Source organism: Sinocyclocheilus rhinocerous, unplaced genomic scaffold (genome assembly GCF_001515625.1).
Source record: "Sinocyclocheilus rhinocerous isolate Xijiao unplaced genomic scaffold, SAMN03320098_v1.1 scaffold1427, whole genome shotgun sequence".
Taxonomy (NCBI): Eukaryota; Metazoa; Chordata; class Actinopteri; order Cypriniformes; family Cyprinidae; genus Sinocyclocheilus; species Sinocyclocheilus rhinocerous.
In genome coordinates, this window is record NW_015632469.1 from 1177208 (window position 1) to 1189530 (window position 12323).

Below are 12323 nucleotides of genomic sequence, written 5' to 3' on the forward strand. Positions count from 1 at the left end.
TGCCAATCATTAGGCTATTAAGTAAAGATCATGTTCCATGAAGATATTTTGTAAATTTCCTACCGTAAATATATTAAAACTTCATTTTTGATTAGTAATATGCATTGCTAAGAACTTCATTTGAACAACTTTAAAGGTGATTTTCTCAATATTTAGATTTTTTTGCACCCTCAGATTCCAGATTTTCAAATAGTTGTATCTCAGCCAAATATTGTCCTATCCTAACAAACCATACATCAATGGAAAGCTTATTTATTCATGGTGTATAAATCTCAATTTTAAAAAAATGGACCCTTATGACTGGTTTTGTGGTCCAGGGTCACATATAAAAACTGCGCTTTAAGGAAGCACCCTGCTTTAATGAAACTGTTTCTTGAAGACACACAGTTGGAGTAATGCTGTGAGTGTGTAAAGTGTGTTTGATGTGATCTGTCAGGAGCGTGAGAGGAGATCGCCTCCGTTTACCCTTCAAATCCATCCTTTCTCTGAGGGAGTGAGCGCGCTGCAGATCTACTGTATAAAGGAGGGCGTGAAGGTAAATATCAAGACATAATCTGGCACATGCTTTCAGTAACAGTGAGAACTCGTGACACAGATCTGCTGTCATCTGCTCTCAACAGGACGTGTGTATACCAGACCTCATCAAGCTGCTGGATATACTCGGGGATAACGGGGTACGTCACAGACATCTGTAATAATCTAGTCATGTGATTTCGTGCTGTAGTGTTTAATGCTAATAATGCAAACCTGAGACTCAATGCACAGTGTGTATTTATGCTTTTACGCAGAACCTGAGGAATGAGGAGCAGGTGGCCATTATTCAAGCCAGTACCGTGCTGTCGCTCGCTGAGAAGGTACGTGGCTGCCTCAAGTTATATACTGTACAAGATATTACAGTGCCCTCCACTAATATTGGCACCCTTGGTTAATATGAGCAAAGGCGGCTGTGAAAAAAATGTACAAAAATTCTAACCTTTCATTGAAGTAAAATTCTAAAAGGTTAGAATTTTGTGCATTTTTTTGAATGAAAGATCAAAAGGAGAAACAATGCAGATTTATTTTCACAGCCGCTCATATTTACCAAGGGTGCCAATATTAGTAGAGGGCACTGTATAAGATATGCATTATTTTAAAGAGGCCCAAAAAGTGTTTTGAATAATGGTTGGCATGTCTGAATCATTACTAGTGTTGTAGTACTCAAGACATATTAGTACATTTTTTTATTGTATTTTGTTGTGTTCATATGTACAGACGGGTGACAAATGTATCAAATATGATACAACATGCATTTTAGGAAAGTTTATTTGTTCATTGCATTATATGTTTTGCCCCCCACATTAAAAGCTGTAGCTGTCATAATATATTCTAATATAGCTGTCATAATATATCATCTTAGTTAGACAAATTATTGGGAGATAAAGAGTGAAAACTGATATTAATATGCATTTTATGTAAATAGTATGTTATACTTTTATTTTTTTAAAATGTCATTGATTTACATCGTTTTTTTAAGGTCTCAGCCTGGTCTCATTATCGATTGCATTTGTACTCGGGCATGTCTCTGTCTGAATTTTATTTCAAGACCAGTCAAGACCACAACTGTGGGGATATCACTAAATTGCCAATGCATTGCAAATGAATAATGACTATTTACTAATGTCTTTTATAGAAGAATTGAATTTATTTTGCATCGTTGAATCACAATTTTCTTGTCAAACACTCTAAAGCTGATTTGAAACAATCTGTATTCAAATGCAATCAGTAACTTATTTCTTTTGATACTGTTGTGCCGGGTCAGGAATTAAGGGGGGATTGTATAAAAAATGTGACCAAAATTAATACAATTGCCCAAAAAAATTCAAGATATTGGTACAAAAAAGTACTTTTCATGAGATCTTGTTTTTATGTTATAACATTTGATATAATTAAGCAATATCATCAGAGCAAGAGTTAGGTTTTCATGAAAATAAGCTTGAATGCAAACATGATTTATCTCAGGCTCGATAAACAAGAAGTTAATATTAAGTGACTTACATTTTAGACAGTTTAAACCGTTTAAGCACAAGTTTTTGCTGTTTCACCAATGGCAATAGTTCTAAACAAATCCATAGCAGATTGTTTCCAAGCAACACGCATCAGTGTTTTATTATTGAATGAATCAACTGTTTCAAACGAATCTGTTGAAAAAATGATTGCATGACTCTCTCATTAAGTGATTTGCGGTTTTAGTTTCGTTTTGAGTGTATTATTTATTTCTATATTCAAAAGTTTACATTTAAAACATGAATCTCATGGCATTATCTCTGTAGTTGTATACATAGTATAATTTATTAAGGTAGTGTTTGGTCAGAATGGATCTTTCAGATGAATTTGGAGAGTGCTTTCTGGTTTTCGTCTCGCCCTGCCTCGGTCTTGTCTTAGTCTTAACAGATTCTGGTCTTGGTCTTGTCTTGGTCTCGACAGATCTTGGTCTTGGTCTTGACTAGGTCTCGACAGATTCTGGTCTTGGTCTTGTCTTGGTCTCGACAGATTCTGGTCTTGGTCTTGTCTTGGTCTCGACATATTCTGGCCTTGGTCTTGTCTTGGTCTCGACAGATTCTGGTCTTAATCTTGTCTTGGTCTCAACAGATTCTGGTCTTGGTCTTGTCTTGGTCTCAACAGATTCTGGTCTTGGTCTCGACAGATTCTGGCCTAGTTTAGGTGGTCTCTTGACTGCAACACTAGTCATTACTTTAGAAGTGTCACAGTACTAATATATACTATATTTACTTCACACGCTTTTCTCATTCTGTTAGTGAAGGAGCGTAATGATTATTTGCGATGTAGACAGATGTTTGTCAGTAACCAGCATGTGTGTTGTGATTTAGTGGATCCAGCAGATTGAAGGCACAGAAGCAGCTCTGCATCAGAAGATGATGGACCTGGAGCTCGAGATGGTACAAACTACAAGCCCTATCTTTACACATTATTTGTACACTACCCGACACATTTTAGAATAATTTTGTGTTTATTTAATTACAACAAAGCTTTAAAGAAAGCACTTTTTCAAAAATGCATTTGCCAGACACTTGTCACCTGCTTTTCCTAGAAATCTTTTGTAACAATGTCCACTTCCGTTCAAAAGTTTTTTGTTTTTTTTATTGAAATAAATTAATACTTTTATTCAGCAAGGATTGATAAAAAGTAATAGAAAAGACATCTTACTGATCCCAAACTTCTGAACTGCAGTGTAAGTAAACAATTAAACACAAAATACTGATTTGAATTCCTAGCAGGCAGCTTTGAGCCAAGACCAACAAACAAGTTCAAACAAAACAGACATTTAAGGGATAATGTACAGTCTTGTTATGTACAGGCACATAAATTTAAGACAGGGCCATAAAATATATAGATCTGAGAAGAAATCATATATCTTACCTGTTTATTATCTTATAATCCATTACAGCGTACAGAACAATCATTCTGGCAACAAGACAAACACTTTAACAAGGCCTACTATTAATACTAAAGTCCTCCGGTTTGATTTTAAATGCAGTCATAAACAGATTGAAATGAGAGAGAGCATTGTCTGATGTCTAGATGTCATCTACAACATGACTGGTGATTTGCAGGAGATGTTCTGCAAACAGAAGGGTTATCTGGAGGAGGAGCTGGACTATAGGAAGCAGGCGCTGGATCAGGCCTATATGGTAAAAAACCTCTCCATTTGAACATTTCTGCTTTTTATGAACTTCAGCTGAGAAATTACTGTGATGTTCTTTTTTAGAATATGTTCTGTTATTTTGCTTTTTTTTTTTTTTGAGCCAAAGTAGTAAGATCTTCTAATGGTGTAGTGTTTCTACTGCTTTTGTTTTACTTTTTAATTTGGTAGTCCACTGGATTTTCATTACAGAGGCAAGACTAGTTTGTCTTTTTGAACTTCACATGAACCAGTTCATTTTTAAACAGTACACTGCAAAAAAGCTTTTCTTACTTAGATTGTTTGTCTTGTTTCCAGCCTTAAATCAAGAAGGATTTTCTTGACAAGTAAAAATTATTGTCTTGTTTTCAGAAAAAAACAAGTCAAATTAGTCAAAATTAAGTAAGTTTTTGCTTGAAACAAGAAAAATAATCTGCCAATGGGGTAAACAAAATAATCTTGTTTTCTGTTTGAAATAACATTATTTTGCTTACCCTATTGGCAGATTATTTTGCTTGTTTCAAGCAAAAACGTACTTGATTTTGACTTGTTTTTCTGAAAACAAGACAATAATTTTTACTTGTCAAGAAAATCCTTCTCGAGTTAAGAATTTTTAGATAATTTGGCTGGAAACAAGACAAAAAATCTAAGTAAGAAAAGCATTTTTTGCAGTGTAGGCATCAATTTGCTCTTCGATTTTCATGTGCTTCCAAAAGTATTTTGGCAATAAATTTTCTCTAAACCATGAACCGGACTAACAATTTGATTTGAAAGAAAAATGTGTGTGTGTGTGTATGTGTGTGTGTGTGTGTGTGTGTGTGTGACAGCAAATCCAGGAGCTGGAGGCGACCCTGTACAACGCACTGCAGCAGGATAAAGTCATCAAGTACGGAGAACCCCTGGACGAGCTGCAGAAGGATGAGTTACGCGCGGCTGTGGAGAAACTGCGCAGACAGATGCTACGTAAGAGCCGAGAATTTGACTGTCAGGTGCTGCAGGAGAGGATGGAGCTGCTCCATCAGGCCCATCAGGTGCTGCTCACATCATACTTTTATGCATGTAGTATGTGTTTCATGTAACCAAACATAAAACATAAGATAAAGTAATAAAAGAGAAGAGACTTTGTCGTTTATATTTCATATTCCCAAGGAGACATGCCCGAGAAGGCATCCTCATGATGGAAGAATTTTAAAAGTCATATTATTATTTAGATTTTTTATTTAATGTTAAGATGGGCAATGTTGGGGAAAGTTACTTTTAAAAGTAATGCATTACAATATTGAGTTACTCTCTAAAAAGGTAACTAATTACGTTACATTTTATGGAAAGTAATGCATTGTTACTCTTGCTTTACTTTTTCTCATCTGGGCTGAGCTTGCTTATTTGTTTTTAATATAAAAAAATTAAATTTCTCTCAACATGGGAAATCAAAGTTTTCAAAACAAACTTATGTGTTACTTTACTATTTACTTGGAAAAAGTAATCTGGTTATGTAACTCGCATTACTTGTAATGTGTTTCCTCAAACACTGAAGCACGTGACAAATGGCTTGGCTCAAATATGATACTACATGCTTTTGAGGAACATTTATTTGTTCATCTCTCAATCATCATCGTATTTCATCACATTATATATTTTGCCCCCACATTAAAAGCTATAGATGTTAAAATTAAACATTATGTATCATCTTACAGAAGAAGATAAGAAGATAAAGAGTGATACTGATAAAACTGATATTTATATACATTTTATGTAAATGGTGTTATATTTTTATATATATATATATATATATATATAAGTAAATAATATATACCTGTATATCAGTATTTCATCTTACTTTTGGCTGTATAAATTAAAATATCTGCACCAAATTGCATATTTTTGCTCCGTTTGCGCCTCTGAATTGTTACAGTTAACTAAAACTAAAACCATAAAAACCTTACTTGGAATAAAAATAAATGTTAACTAATAAAAAAAATTAAAATAATAATAATAAAAGTGACTAAAACTTTAACCTGAAATAAGAAAATATAAAAATAAAATCTAATAAAAAATATGAACAAAAATTATAATAAAATAACAATGCTCTGAATAAATTAAAATGTTTTTTCCTTCTGGAGTTTGAGCTCGATATCTCACTGTCATACAATGAGCCAAAAAAGCCTGATGTGTCAAATATGATATAACATAAAACACATACTATTTAAATGTCACATTTCTATGCTATTTACTGTATGTTAATCTTCTGGGGATTTAACTGGTGGTCTTAGACTGTATTTATAAATGAGATTTTATATTAATAAGCGCTGTAATTGTACTGTACCGTAATCAATGATTTCAAACCTGTTTGCAGCAATGACATAATAAACAATCTGTGACGTGTGTTTCTCTCAACGCAGAGGATCAGAGACCTGGAGGACAAGACTGACATTCAGAGGAGACAGATTAAAGATCTAGAGGAGAAGGTAAGACCGATTATATCTCAGTTGCTGTCGGCCAGATGATTGAAATCTCTACTGAAAATGTTTCCTTAATGTCTTCCATTTTTTGTTCTGATATGGATGTTGAGCATTTTCCTATGTGCTGGCTGTGACCATAATTAATACATTTCTCGAATCTTTCTTTCTTTCAGTTTTTATTTCTCTTTTTATTCTTCTCTCTTGCCTTCATTCTTTGGCCTTGATGTCCGTGACATCTCCTGCGGAGGTGAGTGAAGGATCTTTTCTGCTTCCTTCTATACGTTCTAATCTCGTGTTGAAAAGCGTTTTGAGGAAAATGTCATAATCTATTCCGAAAGGTACGGTTTAGAGCTTGACTTAGACTAAACTATTGTTTTAGGGGTTTATGAGTCACTACATGATGATAATGTGATTATAGTGATGAGTACATAATAGCACATACAAGCTTTACATGAATCATGACATTTATTGTGTTATTGAAAGAGAACTCCCCCTCAGGCCATCCAAGATTAGGATGAGTTTGTTTCTTCATCAGAGATTTGGAGAAATGTAGCATTGCATCAGTGTCTCAGCAATGGATGCTCTGCAGTGAATGGGTGCCGTCAGAATGAGAGTCTGATAAAAACATCACAATAATCCACAGCACTCCAGTCCATCAGTTAACATCTGGAGAAGACAAATCTGCGTGTTTGTAAGAAACAAATCCATTATTAAGATGTTTAAACGGTCGCTTCCAGCTAAATTACGAGTCCATAATCCAAAATAATGCTTCCTCCAGTAAAAAAAAGTGCATCTGCTGTTGTCTCTCTCATCAAAATCCAGCCACATATTTGTTTAGAGCTGTTTAAACGCTGCTTGATCTGTGCAGATTTCTCTCCTGATTCAGACCAGAACACTTTTTCACTGGAGGAAGCATTATTATGAACTCGTATTTTAACTGGAAGCAATGGTTTAAAGTTAAAAATGCCTTGATGGATTTGTTTCTTACAAACACGCAGTTTTTGGCTTCACAAGACATTAACTGATGGATGAGTGGTGTGGATTATTGTGATGTTTTTATCAGCTGTTTGGACCCTCATTCTGACGGCACCCATTCACTGCAGAGCATCCATTGCTTTGCAAGTGCTCCAAATGTTCCCATGAAAATACAAACTGGTCTGAGGGTGAGTACATCTGCAGCAAATTCTCATTTTTGTGTGAACTATTCCTTTAAGATCTGTTCTTTAAAAATGCACATCTGATCTCAGGCTTTGTCTCTTTTGTCATACACAGGATTCGAAGCAACCTGGAGCTGTCGCATGCAACTGCAGTCGTCCGGTTGTAATGACTCGAGGTGTATTAATGGCTGTTTTGTTTTGCTTGTGTGGAAGTGGGGAAATTCAGAGTTAGTGATTATGGACTTCATTGGATTCAAGCTCTGTGGAGGACCGGGACAGAACGCTTGAAATCACACTTACAGATCAATACAAGTGTGACAAAACATAATCATCAACCCAACTAGAGGATTATAAATTATCTCTGCCATGCAGGGACCCGCCATGACCACGTCTTTACTGCATCTACTGCGACTGCTACCAACCAGAACTCACAGACCTCTTTCTTTCTCACTCTGTCTGTCTCTCCTACCACACACACTTTGGGAAATTCGAAGCGAAATGGACGTCTTTGCAGACACACATCGTCTCACAGGAGCTATGGGTGCTGACTCAGGGCCTGTTAGTGAGGTGACTGTCACATCTCTGTTATCAGGACCCCTTAGGAGAGGCGTCTTCCTCACTGCCTGAACACAGAAAGGACAAAGAGACAGATTGAGAGAGAAAGCGAGACAATCCACTACAAACCATCCACACTAGCAGTTTTTGTTTACCCTTAGAAAGCTGAGTAGACTACTGCAACCTGAAAACTAATTCTGAGCAGCCTGGTTTTTAATATATATATTTTTTAATTATTCCTCGTATTGGGCCTCATTCCTCCATCACAAGCACAATTTTTATGTAAATCAATGCAAAAGGTTAAACTATTTGCATGATGTGACAGTTTATGCAACTAAAACCATTTTTTTTACCTGACACGTGCTACAGTTTACGAAAGTCGCGATAAAACGGAAGTAGCGACAGATATTTTCTTCTGTATTGTGACGTACGTCTGAGTGTAACAGATTATAGAAAATAAAAAATGTACTTGGTTTTATACATCCGTTGTTGATTGGATTTTGGCATGAGGGCATTGCACTCGAATAAATGAGAATACAATAGATTTGTAAAAAATGAACGGGGTTTAAACTGACTATATGATTGGAGAATTTCTGTATACATTACCAAAGACAGGTTTGATGATTGACCAGAAGATCCTACTACAACATTTTAATTAAAAATTGCAATGTAAAAAACAAAACAAAACAAAAAAATTAGAACATACATATGGAAGCTTGTTTCCGCCAATGAATAAAAAAAGGTTATTGCGACTTTTAATCTCACAATTCTGACTTTTTTCTCGCAATTGCGTGGTATAAACTTGCAATTCTAACTTTTTTTCTCAGAATTTTCTCGCTATAGCGAGAAAAAATCAGAAAGTCATAAACTCAGAATTGAGAGAAAAAAGTCAGAATTGTACGTTTATATCTCACAATTCTGACTTCATAACATGGAATTGTGAGTTATACGAATTATAATATAATACAAGTCAGAATTGATAAACTCACAATTGTAAGAAACAATTTTTTTCCCGCAGGACTTCGTAACTCGCAGTTGCGAGTTTATATCACAATTCTGAGAAAATAAGTCACAATTGCAAGTTTATCTTGCAATTCTGACTTTTTTGCTGCAATTCTATTTTTTTACGCAATTCTGACTTTATGTCTCACAATTGCATGTTTATATTACGCAATTCTGAGAAGGTCAGAATTTTGAGATTAAAAAGTGGCAACTACTTTTTTTAAAAATTTTTTTATTTAATTGGTCTAAACTTGCTTCCATACATGCATGAATGAATCACGATAAGATAAATAACGTGCATTTGGAAAATAAATGGAGTGAATTTTTATTGCTTAAACTGTTCTTATTTAAACTATTGTACCACATGACAGTTTAAAATTTAGTTTTGCATAAACTGTCGCACCATGCGCATTTATGCAAGTAAAAGCATTCACATGCAACAGTTTATGAAAGTTAAACTGTTCTTGTGTAAATTGTTGTACCACGTATCATATGCAACAGAACATTTTTATTCTTAAATGTTGCACCGTGTGAGAGTTTATGCGGATGAAACCATTCTTTAGTAAACAGTCACATCACGGAAGAGTTTCACAAGTAAAACTATTCTTCTTGAAACTGTCACTTAAAGGCCCTACATAAGAACGGTTTTACAGATAATTTCCACAATTCTGCTTGTGGTTCACGAATGAGGCCCGTTGTCCAATAATATTCCCTGTCTATGATGAGCAGCAGTACCTCTTTCTGACTGCAGTGTAATATATATGTTTGTTGATATGTACATGTGTCTCTATTTCCTCTGATGTGAATACACTTCTCTTCCTGCAGCTTGAGCAGTAGTCACTTTGCAGTTTAGAATTTATTCATGACTATAAATTGCGGCGTGTATTGTGGTGACGGCTGCAGATGAAATTTTTCCTCCTTCCTCGACTGTCCCTGTATTTACTCATCTCTTCCCTGAGCCTCGTTCTTTTCTACTCTTTCAAATGAACAGCTGTAGCATACCAGCAGGACTTCCACTAACTGGTTTGTACTGAATGATCTTTCTAACTCCCTTTAATTGGCTGTGTCTCTGGCTTGTAAATATGTTTTTGGGGCATTCTGTATACCAGGTTTGGCTTCATTTCATTAAAGTCTAAATACCTCCTCAGAAATACGATAATCTTTCTTTTTTTCCACCTTTGGACATGCTAAGAACCAGTGCTGGGAAATTTACTTTTAAAAGTAATGCATTGAAATAATGCGTTACTCCATAAGAAAGTAACTAATTGCGTTACTTTTTATGAAAAGCATTACGTTACTTTTGCGTTACTTTTCGCACGTCACTCCCAGTTTCTCTCAACACAGGACAGGAAAGCTGTCAGTCAGTCAATGGGAAAACAAAGTAACTGGCGTTACTTATTTGAAAAAGTAACTCAGATATTTTCTTGTAATTTTAAAAGTAATGCATTACATTACTAGTTACTTGAAAAAGTAATCTGATTACATAACTCGCATTACTTGTAATGCATTACCCCCAACACTGCTGAGAACATGCTTCTTTCTACACGTTTGATTGGAGTCACAATAGAATTATATGTTTGTTAAACCAAATTTATTTTATTCCGAAACATTATAATGTAGTGCCACAATATATAGAATTTATCCGTCTATATTAAATAATAATTATGTATTATATTTTGTAAAATGTTTATATTAAAGATATTGCGCATGATTAAAATTAGGTGAGTAAAAGATGTGACATTTACCTGTGGTTACCACGATCTACATAGTATCCTACTATGGATTAACAATTGTGAATGTTAATAAGCAAATACAATACTAGAATCAAAGGCTGTTGAGTTCCAACTCGGTTGCACACTCAGACATTTCTATCTATAAAAATGTGGGTTTTACACTTATTCTTACACAGTTGTTAATATAAGTGAATTGGATGACTAACAATTTTCTGTATAAAAAGTGATGACTAAAGTTATGCTTCTCAGCTCTGCAACACTCAATAACTATTGATGACTCTGTAATGGAGGATTTTTAAAGGAAAATGAAGAATCACAGAATAATTTTTATTCTTTTTAGATGTTTGGCCCCATCTGAAAAAACACTGTTAAAAATTTTACTTCCAACTGCGATTCACGAGGCCCAAATTTTTAAATCTTACCTTAAAATGTATTTGGGCTGCATTTAGTATGTGTTTATTTTTATTTTCTGCTGGTTTGTGTATTTAAATTAGTTTTTATTGTAAAGGATGTTACTTTGTACAGTGCTTTGAGAAGCTTCCGTTAAAGGCACTATATGAAATAAAGTTTTATATAGCGTCTCGTTTTCAGTGGAGAGCTGACGACTTCCTGCAACACGAGCAACAATGACCACTGATGTGTTCAGCGACCTGAGAAAGTCTGTAAACACATACATGGATATAATAAAATCATACATGTGAAAAAAAAAAAAACTGTCGGTTTATGCTATGTACAATTAAAATCCAAAGACAACAAATATGTTTTAAAAGTGGATATACAGAAGTTGGAGCTGCTCCAACATGAAAAAGTAAATAGTTCCAAAGCTTGGGTGCAACTTTAGCCCAGACATAATGATGCCTGTTTTGTTTTCATTGAACCTTAGGAAACGTAAGGAGATCCAGAATTTAGACAAGATCAAAAAGGAATTAAATTACAGTCATTTTTTAAAATATTAGATAAATCTGCATGTCATTGGTATAATAATAATAAGAAACACCATGTTTCTAAAGAATAGATCCCATTTGGGAGCATATAAAGGGAAAACAAAAGTGGGCCAAGAATAAACCCTTGGGGGACCCCACAGGTAAGAGGAGCTGAGCTCGATAAAACCTGACCAAGATTGACTGTAAAATATCTAATTGACAAACAGGACTTAAACCAATGAAGAGCCACTCGTTGAATTCTCAAGACATGCGCACACGATTCTGTGATCTACTGTATCAAATGCCACTTTAAGTTCTAACAACACAAGGACTACAGAGTCTCTAGAATCAACAGTTATTAAACTTATTATTTTCTTCCAAACAGTTGCACTTTCAACTCATCAGTCCACAAAACATTCCCCCAGAAGTTTGAGGATTATCAAGGTATGTTTCGGCAAAATTCAGTCGAGCATTAAAGTTCTTCTGGGTTAGGGTTTCACCTCGCCACTATTACATGAATGTCATTTTTGTGTTTCAGTGTCTTTCAGACAGCGGAGTCATGAACAGTGACCTTGACTGATGCAAGAGAGGTCTGCACATTTCCTTCAGTGCCATCCTTGGGTCTTTGTGACTTCCTGGATGAGTCGACGCTATATGCTCTTGGTGGAATTTTGGAAGGTCAACCACTTCTTGGAAGGTTTGACACTGCCAGTTTTTTTTTTTTTCATTTGGGGATAATGGATCTCACTGTGGTTCTTTGTAGTCCAAGTGCCTTTGAAATAGCTTTGTAACCCTTCCCAGAGTGATGTATTTCA

At 35.1% G+C, this 12323-nt stretch overlaps 1 protein-coding gene across 1 annotated transcript in view; it reads left to right on the forward strand.

Moving 5' to 3' along the window:
- Positions 1–7517, forward strand: part of jakmip2 (janus kinase and microtubule interacting protein 2) — a 28064-nt gene extending 20547 nt beyond the window's left edge. The window contains 9 exon segments of the mRNA XM_016555405.1: positions 437–535; positions 621–674; positions 789–854; positions 2868–2936; positions 3612–3689; positions 4507–4710; positions 6079–6144; positions 6312–6385; positions 7411–7517. Of these exon segments, the coding sequence (XP_016410891.1) occupies positions 437–535; positions 621–674; positions 789–854; positions 2868–2936; positions 3612–3689; positions 4507–4710; positions 6079–6144; positions 6312–6362 (687 nt within the window). The 3' untranslated portion in view covers positions 6363–6385; positions 7411–7517.
- Positions 7518–12323: the final 4806 nt, after the last annotated feature.